Raw genomic sequence first — 18,436 nt, 5'->3', positions numbered from 1 at the left:
CCTGTTTCCTGTGGGCAGTGAATGCATCACTGTCAGCAGAACCAGCAGTGAGGCGTTCAGGTGACTCACAATGCCGTCAGACTTCTGGGTCACGTTGCTGAGCTTTGGTCAGAACCAGACCCGGTTCTGAAACTTGGTTCCAGGTCACTGGTGACATCACAGGTCACAGGTCACATGATCTGCGTGTCAGCCGCCTCCAGGTTCTGTCCAGGTCCGGTTTGGGCTTCCTGTCAGAACCGACCTCCAGCGCCTGCGGCTGATTTACTTTTGAACACCATGGATGACCTCTGACCTCCACCTGGAGTCGGTTGTCATGACAACATCAGATTTTTCACCTCAATCTGAAGAACCGGGTCGAGTTCAACCCACAAGGTTCTGAAAGCTTCTGGGCCGAACAGAAAGGTTCTGGAGGTCAACGCCTGACCCGGTTCTCAGTCTGACCCAAACTGCTCCAACAGAACCTGAACACTGGTTCTGACCCGAAAACTCCTTCGTCTTTACAGGGAAAACCCAACAGGTTCTGGTTCTGTTCTGGCTGAGAAACCTTCAGGACGGTTCGGAGAAGTTCGGCCTCAGAAACTGGACCCTGGCTCGGGACCAACTGGGTCTATTTTTAGAGAACCGGTTCAGGGTCAAACCTCCATGGAGTCCAGCTGCTGCGGGTTCTGCCCTCCTGGACCGGACCGGTTCTGCTTACCGTAAACCCGGAGCCATCCCTGCTGCTGGGACACGGAGTCGCCCAGGATCCGGTCCACCAGCGGATCCAGGAGACCCAGTCTGCCCTGGAGGGGGTCCCGGTCCGCCGGTACCGAGTCAGGCTCCATGTCCGCCGAGGAACCTCGCTGGCCGGGGGGAGAGGCTCCGGAGGGGCGCGTCAAGCCGGGAGGAGAGTGTGAAAGTGGGCTAAAGTGAGAGGGAGATCCCGCATGGAGGCTGCGGGGCTCTGGCCGCCCCGCTGCGCCCCGCTGCGCCCCGCAGGCCGCTAGCTGCTCCCGCTGCCGCCGGCGGCGCTCCGGCTGCCCCCCCGGTCCTGCCTCATGGCTCCGGTTCTGGGAAAAACGGTCCAAACTTCAACCAAAGCTCCAGAAACAGGAAGCCGGGAACCTCCTCTGTCCTTCCCGCTGAATTTCTCCCCTCAGTCCGGCAGGCGGAGCGCAGAAAGCGGCTGGAAGTCCCGGATCCGGGCGGAGGACGGAGAGTCTCCGGCGGGCTGGAGGTCTGCGCTGCTGCCCCTGCTGCGCGGGGCCGCGCGGGGCTGTGCGGGGCCGCGCTGCGCTGCGCGGTGCCAGACCCGCGGGAGCGCGCAGGAAGATCCGGGCCAGGCTCCGAGTCCGACCAGAACCAGAGGAGTCAGATGGTTCTGATGGTTCTGAGTGGAACCGGGTTCTGCTTCACCCGGGACTCTGCGTTGTGTAGATGTTTTTAATGAAGACCAGGAGGTTTATTTATTTCCTGAATGAGAACAAATCGGGTTGGAATCAGAGCAACGGCTCAGCTTCCCTCACAGCGTCATGTTAGCTTTAGCTTAGCACGGAAAGTGTTTTACAATATTAACAAAATTGGTGCCAGGCGCACAAATCGTAAATAGTCGTCACACACTATTGGTGTAAGTTATTAAAAATGATATTTTATGTGTTTCTAACACTTTTCCGTGCTGAGGAATGAAACTCAGTGCAGCTTCCATAGACTGATTACAGCAACATATAACCGCCACACAGAGAGGGGGCGCTGTTTCCCATTACACTGATAATATAAAGCAAGTGGGAGTCTACAACATAAACTCTTACATGAGGTTCTGTTGGTTCTGCTTGTTCTGCTTGGTTCTGTTTGGTTCTGTTTGGTTCTGTTTGGTTCTGCTTGGTTCTGTTTGGTTCTGCTTGGTTCTGTTTGGTTCAGTTTGGTTCTGCTTGGTTCTGTTTGGTTCTACATGTTCTGCTTGGTTCTGTTTGGTTCTGCTTGGTTCTGTTTGGTTCTGTTTGGTTCTGCTTGGTTCTGTTTGGTTCTGTTTGGTTCTGTTTGGTTCTGCTTGGTTCTGTTTGGTTCAGTTTGGTTCTGCTTGGTTCTGTTTGGTTCTGCTTGGTTCTGTTTGGTTCTGCTTGGTTCTACATGTTCTGCTTGGTTCTGTTTGGTTCTGTTTGGTTCTGTTTGGTTCTGCATGGTTCTGTTTGGTTCTGCTTGGTTCTGTTTGGTTCTGCATGTTCTGCTTGGTTCTGTTTGGTTCTGTTTGGTTCTGCTTGGTTCTGTTTGGTTCTGTTTGGTTCTGCTTGGTTCTGTTTGGTTCTGCTTGGTTCTGTTTGGTTCTGCTTGGTTCTGCGTGGTTCTGTTTGGTTCTGCTTGGTTCTACATGTTCTGCTTGGTTCTGTTTGGTTCTGTTTGGTTCTGTTTGGTTCTGCTTGGTTCTGTTTGGTTCTGCTTGGTTCTGTTTGGTTCTGCTTGGTTCTGCTTGGTTCTGTTTGGTTCTGTTTGGTTCTGCTTGGTTCTGCGTGGTTCTGTTTGGTTCTGCTTGGTTCTGTTTGGTTCTACATGTTCTGCTTGGTTCTGTTTGGTTCTGTTTGGTTCTGCTTGGTTCTGCGTGGTTCTGTTTGGTTCTGCTTGGTTCTGTTTGGTTCTACATGTTCTGCTTGGTTCTGTTTGGTTCTGCGTGGTTCTGTTTGGTTCTGCTTGGTTCTGTTTGGTTCTGCGTGGTTCTGTTTGGTTTTGCGTGGTTCTGCGTGGTTCTGTTTGGTTCTGCGTGGTTCTGTTTGGTTCTGCTTGGTTCTGTTTGGTTCTGCTTGGTTCTGTTTGGTTCTGTTTGGTTCTGCGTGGTTCTGTTTGGTTCTGTTTGGTTCTGCGTGGTTCTGTTTGGTTCTGCTTGGTTCTGTTTGGTTCTGCTTGGTTCTGTTTGGTTCTGTTTGGTTATGTTTGGTTCTGTTTGGTTCTGTTTGGTTCTGCGTGGTTCTGTTTGGTTCTGCTTGGTTCTGTTTGGTTCTGCTTGGTTCTGTTTGGTTCTGCTTGGTTCTGTTTGTTCTGTTTGGTTCTGTTTGGTTCTGTTTGGTTCTGCGTGGTTCTGTTTGGTTCTGTTTGGTTCTGCGTGGTTCTGTTTGGTTCTGCTTGGTTCTGTTTCTGTTTTCTGCTTGGTTCTGTTTGGTTCTGTTTGGTTCTGCGTGGTTCTGTTTGGTTCTGCTTGGTTCTGCTTGGTTCTGCTTGGTTCTGTTTGGTTCTGCGTGGTTCTGTTTGGTTCTGCTTGGTTCTGATTGGTTCTGTTTGGTTCTGTTTGGTTCTGATTGGTTCTGTTTGGTTCTGCTTGGTTCTGTTTGGTTCTGCTTGGTTCTGTTTGGTTCTGTTTGGTTCTGTTTGGTTCTGCTTGGTTCTGATTGGTTCTGTTTGGTTCTGTTTGGTTCTGCGTGGTTCTGTTTGGTTCTGCTTGGTTCTGCTTGGTTCTGATTGGTTCTGTTTGGTTCTGTTTGGTTCTGATTGGTTCTGTTTTTCTGCTTGGTTTGTTTGGTTCTGCTTGCTGTTTTTGTTTGGTTCTGCGTGGTTCTGTTTGGTTCTGTTTGGTTCTGCTTGGTTCTGATTGGTTCTGTTTGGTTCTGTTTGGTTCTGCGTGGTTCTGTTTGGTTCTGCTTGGTTCTGCTTGGTTCTGATTGGTTCTGTTTGGTTCTGCTTGGTTCTGATTGGTTCTGTTTGGTTCTGTTTGGTTCTGCGTGGTTCTGTTTGGTTCTGCTTGGTTCTGCTTGGTTCTGATTGGTTCTGTTTGGTTCTGCTTGGTTCTGCTTGGTTCTGTTTGGTTCTGTTTGGTTCTGTTTGGTTCTGCATGGTTCTGTTTGGTTCTGCTTGGTTCTGTTTGGTTCTGCGTGGTTCTGTTTGGTTCTGCGTGGTTCTGTTTGGTTCTGCTTGGTTCTGTTTGGTTCTGTTTGGTTCTGTTTGGTTCTGATTGGTTCTGTTTGGTTCTGTTTGGTTCTGATTGGTTCTGTTTGGTTGCTTTGGTTCTGTTTGGTTCTGCTTGGTTCTGTTTGGTTCTGTTTGGTTCTGCGTGGTTCTGTTTGGTTCTGTTTGGTTCTGCTTGGTTCTGTTTGGTTCTGTTTGGTTCTGTTTGGTTCTGCGTGGTTCTGTTTGGTTCTGCTTGGTTCTGCTTGGTTCTGATTGGTTCTGTTTGGTTCTGCTTGGTTCTGATTGGTTCTGTTTGGTTCTGTTTGGTTCTGCGTGGTTCTGTTTGGTTCTGCTTGGTTCTGCTTGGTTCTGATTGGTTCTGTTTGGTTCTGATTGGTTCTGTTTGGTTCTGTTTGGTTCTGTTTGGTTCTGCATGGTTCTGTTTGGTTCTGCTTGGTTCTGTTTGGTTCTGCGTGGTTCTGTTTGGTTCTGCGTGGTTCTGTTTGGTTCTGCTTGGTTCTGTTTGGTTCTGCTTGGTTCTGTTTGGTTCTGCGTGGTTCTGTTTGGTTCTGTTTGGTTCTGCTTGGTTCTGTTTGGTTCTGCTTGGTTCTGTTTGGTTCTGCGTGGTTCTGTTTGGTTCTGCTTGGTTCTGTTTGGTTCTGTTTGGTTCTGTTTGGTTCTGCTTGGTTCTGTTTGGTTCTGTTTGGTTCTGTTTGGTTCTGCTTGGTTCCCCAGGGTCATCAGTTCACCTGTCGTCTCTCACCGGGTCTTTCACGACTCAGGAAGAGTCGGATCATGGTTCTGTTTCTGGTCCACTTTGTGCCTCTTTCAGAACAGTTCGTCCAGATTTAGGTATTTTTTATTCATCTTGTCTTTTTGTCTTGATCAGCAGATTTGTCTCATTTTGGACCTTTTCATGTGTGAGGAGTTGATGTCCACGTTGACCCAGTCTCTGGTTCTGACTCAGCCTGTGGTTCTGACCCGGTTTCGGGTTGAGCAGGTCCAGCTCCATCGGAACCTGACTGGTGTAGTGCAGGCAGCGCTCTGCCTCCCCCTGCTGGTCCCTGTTGGTACTGCAGTATTCTTTAAATTTCATAAAAGTTTCCAGTTCTTCTGAACTCTGAGGAAGAACCAGATGAAATTCGGTTCAGTCAATGTGAACTGAAATCTGAACCTGTTCTATTGAGGAATCAGTTCTCTTGTTCATAGTTTGCCCAACAGGGGGCGGCAAAGCCCCAGCAAACTGGAGGCTCCAACATGCAGGACAAGGAAGAAAATCTAAAGGCTGCAGTTTGAGAACATTATTACCTCAAGAGATGATTGGTTTGGTGACGTCATGGAGGACAATCTGTCCGTCCAAGTCAACTTTATTATCCCCAGAGGGCGATTTGTTGTGCAGACAGTCTGTCTGATCTCATCTGGTCTGCAGAGTCTAGACTGCTTTCAGTTCAGATCTGGCTTTGAAGTGTCCAATTGATCAGGATGAAGCCACTGAGCTGACAGCAGTGAAACCTGAAAGAAAGTCGACTCAAAAAGTCCTGTAGTAGTTGGTTTTTATTACTGAAATGTTAGGTTTGGGTTTACAGGCAGGTGAGAACAGAGATGGAACATAGAAATCCTGCAGGCTGAGCAGCTGCAACACGGCCACCAACACAAAGAACAACAGCAGATCACAAACAGCCCATATAACTTAAAATACTGATTACAGAGCCGGCGCTGCACAGGCTGCAGGACCACAGGCTGCAGGACCACAGGCTGCAGGACCACAGGCTGCAGGACCACAGGCTGCAGGACCACAGGCTGCAGGACCACAAGCTGCAGGACCACAGGCTGCAGGACCACAAGCTGCAGGACCACAAGCTGCAGGACCACAGGCTGCAGGACCACAAGCTGCAGGACCACAGGCTGCAGGACCACAGGCTGCAGGACCACAGGCTGCAGGACCACAAGCTGCAGGACCACAGGCTGCAGGACCACAGGCTGCAGGACCACAAGCTGCAGGACCACAGGCTGCAGGACCACAGGCTGCAGGACCACAGGCTGCAGGACCACAAGCTGCAGGACCACAAGCTGCAGGACCACAGGCGAGTCGCCGAAACAGGAGGACATTCTGGGGTCCGCAGGCCCAGGATCGGTCTGTGTGACGTACCAATAACTGTCCTGTAAGGCGCAAACGGTCTGACTGATGATGGGCTCCAAACCTCCTGAAAACCCACAAAGAATCAACACAAACAGTAACGGCGGAAGGCAACAGCTGTCAGCCCTGTATACAAGCAGAGATAATAATAATAATAATAATTATAACAATTAGAATAACATACCACAGATGTTATGATATATTTTCACCTGGAGGTTTCAGTTGATTGATTGTGATCAGACATATTGGGGCTGCTCAGGATAAAATCAGCCAATCACTTATTTACACGCATAATAATAAACTCCTCGCTATAAGTCATAATAAAAAACATTCACTCAAAAATAAAACATTTGTAATAATTATTAGCACCAGTGTATCAGATAAAACTCTCGCTACGCAGAATGTACAAAGTTGCATAGTGTTTGGATGTGGAGACAAAGGTGAGGTGTTGCATTGTGGGAAAGAAGCTGCCAAAGTCCAGAAGGGGTCATTAAGGTCATGCAGGGGTCAGAATGGGATTTTATCCGGGGGAACCAGGAAGCTTCAGTTCATTCTCCTGTAGGTTTCCACCACAGACAGAACTGCTGATTCAGCTTCTTCTCTTCCTGGAACATGCTAGCAGCTAGCAGGAAGCTAGCAGGAAGCTAACAGGAAGCTAGCAGCTAACAGGAAGCTAACAGGAAGCTAGCTGCATTAGCATCATGGCTGCATCCATGATGCTAATGGATACAAGAACCAAACAGGCTCTTGCTCTTCAACCTGAACCAACACAGGTTTCCTAAGATAGCATGCTAAGGCTAACAAAGCTAACCAGCAAGCTGTTAAAAAGCAAAGATGTCTCTTTGCTATAGATAGGAGGTTAGCATGTTCATTTGGATTTATTGTGGAAAAACTAGGCTACAAAGTGACGCTAATCGCCTCGTCCTCCGACAGCACCGAAGAAATGACTTCAATTTAAACTTAACCTGAGAATCGTCAAAACTTAAGAGTTCACCAACATATCGAATTGTTTGTAACATGAAAACTACTGACCTCTCCAAGCTAATGCCAATGTTGCTAATTATTGTGAGAAATAAAAGTCATATTTAAATATTAATCTATTTATTTCAATCGGGTGTTGGAGTCAGTAAAATGTTACGACACTTAAATGAGAAACTCAGTCAGACCTTCAGAAAAGCTGCTGCTGAGGACTTTGGCTAAAAGGTCTGGTGGATGAAATGAATCAGAGCAGAACTTTAACTCCAGGCTTTGCTCTTTATCTGGAGCCAAACTTTAAAATGTTTCTGTAAGGAAACAAACATTAACTTTTATCTTCTGTGGTCAATGAACAGATTTGGGGCCTGAACCATTGAAGCTGCTTGGAAGCTCTTAATCCTGTGGGACGTTTTGTTTCTGTCTGTGATGGAAAACTTTTCACAGCTTCTATCAAGGCTGAAATGTGGACGACTGTAAATGAGGAAGAGTTTGGATCTGCTTTTATCTGTCTGGGACTTTGGCAGCTTCCCTCGCAGCTGTTTATGTGACTTTATAAAACACCGCCACCTGCTGGAGGTGTGAATACTGCAGAGGAGAGGACTTGAAATATTTTCCCTGCTGTCCGTATCGAGAGCGTAGCTTCAGGAAGAGGATCTGAGAATTCCTTCACGTGTTCTGAAATGTTGAAGACAGAAATATGGCGAGGCGCCAGTGGGCTGCAGTCGCGTTGGGTTTATGGTTCTGGTTGTCTCTGAGGTTCGTCCACCTCGCTGTCCAGCGTCTCTGCACCGCGGAGTTCCCTGTAACGACACCGCCGTCACCAGCAACTGCCTCTCTACTGGGCGCGGCTGAAATGTTGGCAAAGAAAGAACAGTTTTGGTAAAAGTCGGCACGCTTGTCGGAGTGTTAGATGTGAGCGTGGGAGGAAACAGGGCGGCTGGACGATGCGGGCGGGTTAAGGCTGTTCCAGCGACGGCGTGTTGAAGCAGCCTTCGGGTAATGTTGCCTTGATGTCGTTCAGGTTGTTGATGTCGCTGCGGATCTCTCGGATCTGCCGGTCGTAGTCGTCGATCATCTGCTTCTGTGAGCTCGCCACATCGTTCAGCTCCCTCAGCTTCTTGTCCAGCTCGCTGCCGGACATCTTGTCCTTGGCACGCTTCAGAGACTCTTCAATCTGGTTCAGTTTGCTAAGATCCACTTTATCAATGTTTCCTGCAGGAACATGTGACAGTGAGTCAGGAGTCGCAGCCAATGTTGCCGCCGAGAGACGAGTTGTGGACCTACCCAGCTGATCCATTAGGTCTGTGATGATCTTCAGGACCGTCTTCACCGTACTCTTGGCCTTGCGAGCGTTGTCCTCAGCCTGTTTGGCGGTTTCTGATGCCTGCAGGACAAACCAGTCGCACCGACTATCAGCAACAGTTCAACACTTCCTCATAGGTGGGAGGATTAGTTCGTACCATGGAAGCCATCATCATGTCGCTGTCGGCCTCGGCCTTCTTCTTCTTCAGCTCCTCCTCCGCGGCGCTCAGCTGATCCATCATGTCATCAACGTCTTTGTCCAGCTTGTTTGTGTCCTGCAGCGCCTTCTCTGCGTCTTCTTTAGTCTTAGCTGAGCCCTGCCAGGACACCATGTGAGGAGACAGTGAGCGGATCAGTTCACTGTCAACCAGCAGGGGGCGCCTCCTTACCTTCTGAACGTTGCCTGCGATCTTCTCAGCCTCTTCAGCCTTCCTCTTGGCCTCCCCAGCATCACCAGCAGCATTACCAAGCGCCTCCTTCGCCTGCCGCGTCTTCTCGTTGGCGGCCATGATGGTGGCATTGATGATGGGGATCTTCTTCATGGCTTCCTCTGCTGCTGTCTTGTTATCGTTGACCCTCCGGTCAAAGTCTGGAAGAAGTTTGGAAATAACCATCAGATTAAAATTATTCAGAAGGAAAACATTTACAATAAAAGGAAAATTAAAGCAACTTTTAATCTCAATTTTCTCTTAGAGAAACTTGTAGTAAGAGTTCTGCATTGATGAAAGTTTTTTTAATGCTCAGATAGAGAAAACAAAAAGCCGAGAATCCCCAAAATGTTCTCATGAAAAGTAGTGATGGTTTTGTCCAGTAACAGGAAGATTGCAACAGTTTGCATGAAGCAGTGCTGCAGCCTGTGTGATGCTTCCTGCATTGTCATCTCTCATCTCCATGTTTGCTGAAGAGCAGTCTGAGGGGAACTGCCGGTTTGGATCTTGGGCGGTTCCGTACCTCGCAGGTCCTCCAGGATGCTCTCTGCTTCTTTGAAAGTTGACTGGCCTTTCTTCGCCGCCTCCTCGGCCAGAGCTTTAGCGGCATCGGCTCGGGCCAACAGCTGATCTGCAGTCTGGGACAGAAGGAGGTTTAGTGTCTGGTGTTAAGTGGCTCAGCTGCAGGAGACGCGGGTCAGAACCTGAACCCACCTGCTGCTCACTCTTCCCTTTCTCCAGCAGCTTCCGGACCTCCAGCTCTTTGGGCTTCAGGTCGTCTCGCAGCTCGTTGTACTCCCGTTCTGTCTTGTCAATCAGGTTGTCCAAATCGGACGCCTCCTTCTTAATCTTTTTGGCATCATCCTGGAAACAGGCGCATCATTAATAAGTTTGACTCTGCGAGCAACGCATGTCTTTTTCACCTTGCTAACATTCACCTCTAAAGTCTTGGTGTCAAACGGGGGGAGGCTGGTCAGGTTGGCGAACAGCTTCAGAGCTTTGTTCCCGGCGTCCTCTGCCTCCGCCTGCACCTTGTGGGCCTGTTTCTCCAGATCCTTGGCCCGCTCCTTCGCCTCGTTGTACCTGAACGGGAGGAGGAGTCAGAAACTCAAGAACTTCAAAATTTGTTGGGAACTCATTGCCTCAAAGTCCAAAACTTCAAACAGACTTTACACACAACGACAGCAAACTGCAACAAATGGAAAACCTTTTACAAGCAAAGATGAAGCAACTAGAGACAAAACAGATTCAAAAGTACCAAATCAAATGAGCGAAAAGCTGAAACACTGCCAGCAGGACGCGGCCCGTCTCCTTTAAAACCGTTTTCATCCAGACAAACTGACATGTGACCTACATCTTGTTGAGCTTGTCAATCTCGTCGGCCATCTTGCTCTCGCCGTCGATGGTCTTCAGCAGCAGGTTGTATGCTTTGGTTGACGTGTCGTTGGCATCTTTAGCGATCTTTTCAATCTGATCGGCGTCCATCTTGTGCCTGTAGAACAACATTTCATGGATGGATTCAGTTCATCTGATGAGTTCTTGGTGAGTCTTTCGCCGGTCGGAGCGACAGGCGGTGAATCAGTCTTACTTGTCGGCGAGGCGTCGCGCCTCCTCCGCCAGCAGCGTCATGTTGTTGGGTTCTCCAGTGCCATCGGTAGGTTTGATGTCCTGTGAATAACGTCGGCTCAGTTACCTGCCACTGATCGATCCTTTGGATATCAGGACGATATTGATGTTATTTACCACTTTGCTGACGGCGTCCTTGGCCTTGGCCAGTTCCTGCCGAGCTCGATCTATCAGGCTCTCGGCATCTCGGACTCTGTCACGCGCGCGGTCAGCCTGAGCGCTGGTGTCGTCCACCGTGTTGCGGATGCTCTGCAGTCGGTTCCACTGGGTGGTCAGGGTGATGTTCAGGGTGTTCAGACGGTCCAGCAGACCTCGGTCTGCGTCTGCAAGGACCCGGTCAGGTTAGCAAACCGTGATGACCGTTGGTTTAATAACACCATCTTCTGGCTTCACATTGTTCTACATGTTTCAGTCTGCAGAGCAGCTTTACCTTTGCTATTCTGAGCCTCTTCCAGCAGCTCCATGATGACCTTTTCTGCCTCCTTCAATCTGTCCTCAAAGGCCTTATCACTGACTGTATCCTGGCCGGAGCCCAGATTATCTATCAGCATCTGGAGTTCTTGGAGCTTCTGTCTCTGCTGGTTCACCTGGACACCATGTTAGAAACCATTTCAGTTTGAAAAGGTCATGTGAAGCAGCGCAGCTCCGACCAACGACTGCTCACCTTGTCTCGGACCAGACCGTAGCAGGACGGACACTGCTGGCAGCCTGGCACTGACCGGTTGTAGAAATAATTCTCCTCACACATGTCGCATCGCGCTCCGACGAAACCGGGTCGACACTCGCACCGGCCATCTTCCTTACACTGACCGGACAGAGAACCTTCAGGGTCACAGTCACACGCTGAGCAGGAAACAGAAAAACAAGAGTTTATTCACATTTCATTTCTGATTTGTAGCTCTAGAATAACTAAATCTATGACAATTATTTATTTGGTCCTTGGATCTCTTGGATCTCAGGGTTTTTGCTTCGTATTTATACTACAGAACTCTAAAGTAAGTAAGTTACAAGTGAAAGTAACTTGTTTGGTTTTCTCCTCACGTTTGCATCCAGATGAGCTGAAGCCGAAAAAGTTGACCTCACAGCGGTCGCAGTGCTGGCCGGCGACGCCAGGTTGGCACTCGCATTGTCCTGAGTCAATGTCACAGTCGCCACTGGTGGAGCCGATCGGGTTGCAGTTACATCTGTGGACAGGTACGGACAGAGGAAGTCATCAGATCAACCCACCGTTACCGTAACCCTGGATTCTAACTTCCAACCCTGATCTGTTTGAACACAATCTAAGAAATGAAAGGACTTTCTGTAACGGCTGGTCAGTGAAGGATGAATAAACTAAAGGTCTGAAATGTGGAGGGAACTCACTCCTCGCAGCCATTGCCGCTCTGCAGGTTGAAGAATCCCAGCTGGCAGGCGCTGCAGTCGCGTTGATCCACATTAGGGAGACACTGACACTGACCGGTGACCGGAGAACAGCTGGTCTGCTGATCCACTGTGCCCAGCGGAGAACAGGAGCAGGCTGACGACAAACACCGACAGGAAACACTAAGAGCTCAATGAAAAGCTCACCGACTCCCAAACTGGTTATCTGAAAACCGAGGCTGCAGCTCATCTGACGCTACATCAGCAGTAAAACATGAGCGCAGCGTCAGTCTATGTGTCAGTCAGTGGCTGTGGATGAAACGTGTTGCTGGTCGTCCACAGATGGATGCGAACGGAGGCTTACCTGCACACTTCTCAGCAGGGTTGGAGGCGTGCGGGTCTCCGAAGAAGCCCGCCTTGCAGCGGTCGCAGAAGAAGCCGTCGGTGTTGTAGATGCACTTGAGGCATTCTCCTGTCTCGCGGTTGCAGTTGCCGACGGCATTGGGGTCGATGTTATTGCTGCACTGGCAGGAGCGGCAGGGTCGGGCCGGCCCGTTCTGACCCAGAGGGTCCCCAAAGAACCCGTCGTCGCAGAGCTCACATCGCTTACCTGCACACAGGTGAGGCATGTTCACATAATGTTGATGTCTACTTTGACTGATCTTAACAAATGTTTCAGTTTATATATTTTTAGGGATCCTCTGCTGGAAGAACCAGGAGGTGGATTGGTGTCCGGTCCTCTGTGGTACCTGTGGTTCCAGCAGGACAGTTGGTACAAACCACTTCTCTGGTTTTGGGGACGACGGCGCAGGTGGCTCCACTGGGGCAGGGACACGGCTGGCAGTCGCCCGCCGAGCCCTGAGTGGCGTCGCCGTAAAACCCGTCCTGGCAGCGCTCGCAGCTCAACCCGGCAGTGTTGTCCTGACAGTCACAGGCTCCTGGACAAGAGGCAGAAACAAGGGATGGATTCACCAGTTCACTACCAGTAACAACCCAGTGTGACACTAAAGCCACTGGAAAACTGGTGAGAGAAGCAAAGCAGAACACCAGTTAGATCCAGTTAGAACCTCGAGAAATCAGTTAGGAACCAATCCAAGGTTCTGTCTAAAACCTGAAAAAGACCAAACAAAATCACTGTGACCATCAAACCGTCCACTCCCAGAGTTCCCAGTGTTCCCAGTGTCAGAGTGGGAGGCAGCACTGCAGTCAATCATCCCAGTGTTCCCAGTCTTACCAGTATCAGGGTGGCAGGCGTCGCTGTGTCCATGGCAGTTGCAGACTTCACAGGAGCTGAAGGGTCCGAGCTCCAGCTGGGCCCGGCGATATCCCAGGGTGCATTGCTCACAGTGCTGACCCTGGTAACCCGGCGGACACGTGCACTGCTCCACCCAGCGGGCCGGCACCCCGGGGGCCCTCCTCGCCGTGACCAAGGAGACATTGTCCAGGTAACCAGCACCTGCAGACACAGACGAAGGTTAAAGGCAGAACGACTCTGGAGGAAGGAAGGTGATGAAGGTGATGAAGGTAGTGAAGGTGATGAAGGTAGTGAAGGTGGTGAAGGTGGTGAAGGTGATGAAGGTAGTGAAGGTGATGAAGGTAGTGAAGGTGATGAAGGTGGTGAAGGTGATGAAGGTGGTGAAGGTGATGAAGGTGATGAAGGTAGTGAAGGTGATGAAGGTGGTGAAGGTGATGAAGGTGATGAAGGTAGTGAAGGTGATGAAGGTGGTGAAGGTGATAAAGGTGGTGAAGGTGATGAAGGTGGTGAAGGTGATGAAGGTGATGAAGGTAGTGAAGGTGATGAAGGTGGTGAAGGTGATGAAGGTGGTGAAGGTGATAAAGGTGGTGAAGGTGATGAAGGTAGTGAAGGTGATGAAGGTGGTGAAGGTGATGAAGGTGGTGAAGGTGATGAAGGTGGTGAAGGTAGTGAAGGTGATGAAGATGATGAAGGTGGTGAAGGTGGTGAAGGTGGTGAAGGTAGTGAAGGTGGTGAAGGTGATGAAGGTGATGAAGGTGGTGAAGGTGATGAAGGTGATGAAGGTGGTGAAGGTGGTGAAGGTAGTGAAGGTAGTGAAGGTGGTGAAGGTAGTGAAGGTATTGAAGGTGATGAAGGTGATGAAGGTGGTGAAGGTGATGAAGGTGGTGAAGGTAGTGAAGGTGGTGAAGGTGATGAAGGTAGTGAAGGTGGTGGAGGTGATGAAGATGATGAAGGTGATGAAGGTAGTGAAGGTGATGAAGGTAGTGAAGGTGATGAAGGTAGTGAAGGTGATGAAGGTAGTGAAGGTGGTGAAGGTGGTGAAGGTAGTGAAGGTGATGAAGGTAGTGAAGGTGGTGAAGGTGGTGAAGGTGGTGAAGGTGGTGAAGGTAGTGAAGGTGGTGAAGGTGATGAAGGTAGTGAAGGTGGTGGAGGTGATGAAGATGATGAAGGTGATGAAGGTAGTGAAGGTGATGAAGGTAGTGAAGGTGATGAAGGTAGTGAAGGTGATGAAGGTAGTGAAGGTGGTGAAGGTGGTGAAGGTAGTGAAGGTGATGAAGGTAGTGAAGGTGGTGAAGGTGGTGAAGGTGGTGAAGGTAGTGAAGGTGATGAAGGTAGTGAAGGTGGTGAAGGTGATGAAGGTGGTGAAGGTGATGAAGGTGGTGAAGGTGATGAAGGTGGTGAAGGTGATGAAGGTGGTGAAGGTGATGAAGGTGATGAAGGTGGTGAAGGTGATAAAGGTGGTGAAGGTGATGAAGGTAGTGAAGGTGATGAAGGTGGTGAAGGTAGTGAAGGTAGTGAAGGTGATGAAGGTGATGAAGGTAGTGAAGGTGATGAAGGTGGTGAAGGTAGTGAAGGTATGAAGGTGGTGAAGGTGATGAAGGTGATGAAGGTGGTGAAGGTAGTGAAGGTAGTGAAGGTGGTGAAGGTGATGAAGGTAGTGAAGGTGATGAAGGTGATGAAGGTAGTGAAGGTGGTGAAGGTGATGAAGGTGGTGAAGGTGATGAAGGTGGTGAAGGTGATGAAGGTGGTGAAGGTGATGAAGGTGATGAAGGTGGTGAAGGTGATAAAGGTGGTGAAGGTGATGAAGGTAGTGAAGGTGATGAAGGTGGTGAAGGTAGTGAAGGTGATGAAGATGATGAAGGTGGTGAAGGTGATGAAGGTGGTGAAGGTAGTGAAGGTGGTGAAGGTGATGAAGGTGGTGAAGGTGATGAAGGTGGTGAAGGTAGTGAAGGTGGTGAAGATGATGAAGATGATGAAGGTGATGAAGATGATGAAGGTGAAGATGATGAAGGTGATGAAGGTGGTGAAGGTGATGAAGGTAGTGAAGGTAGTCAAGATGATGAAGATGATGAAGGTGATGAAGGTAGTGAAGGTAGTCAAGATGATGAAGATGATGAAGGTGATGAAGATGATGAAGGTGGTGAAGGTGATGAAGATGGTGAAGGTGATGAAGGTGATGAAGGTGGTGGAGGTGATGAAGGTGGTGAAGGTGATGAAGGTGGTGAAGGTGATGAAGATGATGAAGGTGATGAAGATGATAAGGTGGTGAGGTGATGAAGGTGGTGAAGGTGATGAAGGTGGTGAAGGTGGTGAAGGTGATGAAGGTGATGAAGGTGATGAAGATGATGAAGGTGGTGGAGGTGATGAAGGTGGTGAAGGTGATGAAGGTGGTGAAGGTGATGAAGATGATGAAGGTGGTGGAGGTGATGAAGGTGGTGAAGGTGATGAAGGTGGTGAAGGTGAAGAAGGTGATGAAGGTGGTGAAGGTGATGAAGATGATGAAGGTGATGAAGATGATGAAGGTGGTGGAGGTGATGAAGGTGGTGAAGGTGATGAAGGTGGTGAAGGTGAAGAAGGTGATGAAGGTGAAGAAGGTGATGAAGGTGGTGAAGGTGATGAAGGTGAAGAAGGTGATGAAGGTGGTGAAGGTGAAGAAGGTGATGAAGGTGAAGAAGGTGATGAAGGTGGTGAAGGTGATGAAGGTGATGAAGGTGAAGAAGGTGATGAAGGTGATGAAGGTGGTGAAGGTGAAGAAGGTGATGAAGGTGGTGAAGGTGATGAAGGTGGTGAAGGTGATGAAGGTAGTGAAGGTAGTGAAGGTGATGAAGGTGATGAAGGTGGTGAAGGTGATGAAGGTAGTGAAGGTAGTGAAGGTGATGAAGGTAGTGAAGGTGATGAAGGTAGTGAAGGTGGTGGAGGTGATGAAGGTGGTGAAGGTAGTGAAGGTGATGAAGGTGATGAAGGTGGTGAAGGTGATGAAGGTGAAGAAGGTGATGAAGGTGATGAAGGTGGTGAAGGTGATGAAGGTGGTGAAGGTGATGAAGGTGATGAAGGTGGTGAAGGTGGTGAAGGTGGTGAAGGTGATGAAGGTAGTGAAGGTGGTGAAGATGATGAAGGTGGTGGAGGTGATGAAGGTGGTGAAGGTGGTGAAGGTGATGAAGGTGGTGGAGGTGGTGAAGGTAGTGAAGATGATGAAGGTGATGAAGGTGGTGAAGGTGGTGAAGGTGATGAAGGTGAAGAAGGTGATGAAGGTGATGAAGGTGGTGAAGGTGATGAAGGTGATGAAGGTGAAGAAGGTGATGAAGGTGATGAAGGTGGTGAAGGTGATGAAGGTGGTGAAGGTGATGAAGGTGATGAAGGTAGTGAAGGTGGTGAAGGTAGTGAAGATGATGAAGATGATGAAGGTGAAGAAGGTGATGAAGGTGATGAAGGTGGTGAAGGTAGTGAAGATGATGAGGTGGTGAAGGTGAAGAAGGTGAAGAAGGTGATGAGGTGATGAAGGTGATGAAGGTGGTGAAGGTGATGAAGGTGATGAAGGTAGTGAAGGTGAAGAAGGTGATGAAGGTGGTGAAGGTGGTGAAGGTGATGAAGGTGGTGAAGGTGATGAAGGTAGTGAAGGTGAAGAAGGTGATGAAGGTAGTGAAGGTGATGAAGGTGATGAAGGTGATGAAGGTGGTGAAGGTGATGAAGGTGATGAAGGTAGTGAAGGTGATGAAGGTGATGAAGGTGATGAAGGTGGTGAAGGTGATGAAGGTGATGAAGGTAGTGAAGGTGAAGAAGGTGATGAAGGTGATGAAGGTGGTGAAGGTGATGAAGGTGATGAAGGTAGTGAAGGTGAAGAAGGTGATGAAGGTGGTGAAGGTGATGAAGGTAGTGAAGGTGGTGAAGGTAGTGAAGATGATGAGGTGGTGAAGGTGAAGAAGGTGAAGAAGGTGATGAAGGTGGTGAAGGTGATGAAGGTGAAGAAGGTGATGAAGGTGATGAAGGTGGTGAAGGTGATGAAGGTGATGAAGGTAGTGAAGGTGATGAAGGTGGTGAAGGTGAAGAAGGTGATGAAGGTGATGAAGGTAGTGAAGGTGAAGAAGGTGATGAAGGTGATGAAGGTGAAGAAGGTGATGAAGGTGATGAAGGTGGTGAAGGTGATGAAGGTGATGAAGGTAGTGAAGGTGGTGAAGGTGATGAAGGTGGTGAAGGTGAAGAAGGTGATGAAGGTGATGAAGGTGGTGAAGGTGAAGAAGGTGATGAAGGTGATGAAGGTGAAGGTGATGAAGGTAGTGAAGGTAGTGAAGGTGGTGAAGGTAGTGAAGATGATGAAGATGATGAAGGTGGTGAAGGTGATGAAGGTGGTGAAGGTGAAGAAGGTGATGAAGGTGGTGAAGGTGGTGAAGGTAGTGAAGATGATGAAGATGATGAAGGTGATGAAGATGATGAAGGTGATGAAGGTGATGAAGATGATGAAGGTGAAGAAGGTGGTGAAGGTGAAGAAGGTGATGAAGGTGATGAAGGTGGTGGAGGTGAAGAAGGTGATGAAGGTGATGAAGGTGGTGAAGGTGATGAAGATGATGAAGGTGGTGAAGGTGGTGAAGGTGATGAAGGTGATGAAGGTGATGAAGGTGGTGAAGGTGATGAAGATGATGAAGGTGGTGGAGGTGATGAAGGTGATGAAGGTGGGAGGTGAAGAAGGTGATGAAGGTGATGAAGGTGATGAAGGTGGTGGAGGTGAAGAAGGTGATGAAGGTGATGAAGGTGAAGGTGATGAATGATGGTGGTGAAGGTGGTGAAGGTGATGAAGGTGATGAAGGTGATGAAGGTGGTGGGGGTGATGAAGATGATGAAGGTGATGAAGGTGATGAAGATGATGAAGGTGAAGAAGGTGGTGAAGGTGAAGAAGGTGGTGAAGGTGGTGAAGGTGATGAAGGTGGTGGAGGTGATGAAGGTGATGAAGGTGGTGAAGGTGATGAAGGTGATGAAGGTGGTGGAGGTGATGAAGGTGATGAAGGTGGTGAAGGTGAAGAAGGTGATGAAGGTGGTGAAGATGATGAAGATGATGAAGGTGGTGAAGGTGGTGGAGGTGATGAAGGTGATGAAGGTGGTGGAGGTGATGAAGATGATGAAGATGATGAAGGTGGTGAAGGTGGTGAAGGTGATGAAGGTGGTGAAGGTGGTGGAGGTGATGAAGGTGATGAAGGTAGTGGAGGTGATGAAGATGATGAAGGTGATGAAGGTAGTGAAGGTGATGAAGGTAGTGAAGGTGATGAAGGTGGTGAAGGTAGTGAAGGTGATGAAGGTGGTGAAGGTGATGAAGGTGGTGAAGGTGATGAAGATGATGAAGGTGGTGAAGGTGGTGAAGGTGATGAAGGTGATGGTGGTGAAGGTGGTGAAGGTAATGAAGGTGATGAAGGTGGTGGAGGTGAAGAAGGTGATGAAGGTGATGAAGGTGATGAAGGTGGTGAAGGTGATGAAGATGATGAAGGTGGTGAAGGTGGTGAAGGTGATGAAGGTGGT

The 18,436-nt window shown here is 49.1% G+C and overlaps 2 protein-coding genes across 2 annotated transcripts in view; one reads left to right on the top strand and one right to left on the bottom strand.

Annotated features, from left to right (window-relative positions):
* Positions 1–5,385: 5,385 nt before the first annotated feature.
* lamc1 (laminin, gamma 1) overlaps positions 5,386–18,436 on the bottom strand; it is a 52,873-nt gene continuing 39,822 nt past the window's right edge. Inside the window, 17 exon segments of the mRNA XM_055021793.1 lie at positions 5,386–8,173; positions 8,246–8,345; positions 8,422–8,580; positions 8,653–8,852; positions 9,215–9,329; positions 9,406–9,555; positions 9,630–9,774; positions 10,046–10,183; positions 10,280–10,359; positions 10,435–10,640; positions 10,748–10,904; positions 10,982–11,160; positions 11,359–11,501; positions 11,680–11,833; positions 12,041–12,286; positions 12,426–12,614; positions 12,911–13,132. Coding sequence (XP_054877768.1) covers positions 7,917–8,173; positions 8,246–8,345; positions 8,422–8,580; positions 8,653–8,852; positions 9,215–9,329; positions 9,406–9,555; positions 9,630–9,774; positions 10,046–10,183; positions 10,280–10,359; positions 10,435–10,640; positions 10,748–10,904; positions 10,982–11,160; positions 11,359–11,501; positions 11,680–11,833; positions 12,041–12,286; positions 12,426–12,614; positions 12,911–13,132 — 2,840 coding nt within the window. The 3' untranslated portion in view covers positions 5,386–7,916.
* On the top strand, positions 14,794–16,468 carry LOC129352675 (uncharacterized). Its single transcript, XM_055021796.1, has 2 exons — positions 14,794–14,855; positions 15,229–16,468. The coding sequence occupies exons 1-2, from the start codon at positions 14,805–14,807 to the stop codon at positions 16,393–16,395; spliced, it is 1,218 nt and encodes a 405-aa protein (XP_054877771.1). The 5' UTR covers positions 14,794–14,804; the 3' UTR covers positions 16,396–16,468.

Source organism: Poeciliopsis prolifica, unplaced genomic scaffold (genome assembly GCF_027474105.1).
Source record: "Poeciliopsis prolifica strain line A6 unplaced genomic scaffold, Auburn_PproV2 SCAFFOLD079, whole genome shotgun sequence".
NCBI classification, from domain to species: Eukaryota; Metazoa; Chordata; class Actinopteri; order Cyprinodontiformes; family Poeciliidae; genus Poeciliopsis; species Poeciliopsis prolifica.
Note: the sequence above shows the minus strand (reverse complement) of the source record. Positions and strands in the feature narration are given on the sequence as shown.

Bases quoted from the DNA above. Each gene is read 5' to 3' on its own strand.
- LOC129352675 (XM_055021796.1), top strand. From the start codon at position 14,805: ATGAAGGTGGTGAAGGTAGTGAAGGTGGTGAAGGTGATGAAGGTGGTG. The intron at 14,856-15,228 runs GTGATGAAGGTG...AAGGTGATGAAG, and splicing joins AGGTGATGAAGGTGGTGAAG to GTGGTGAAGGTGGTGAAGGT.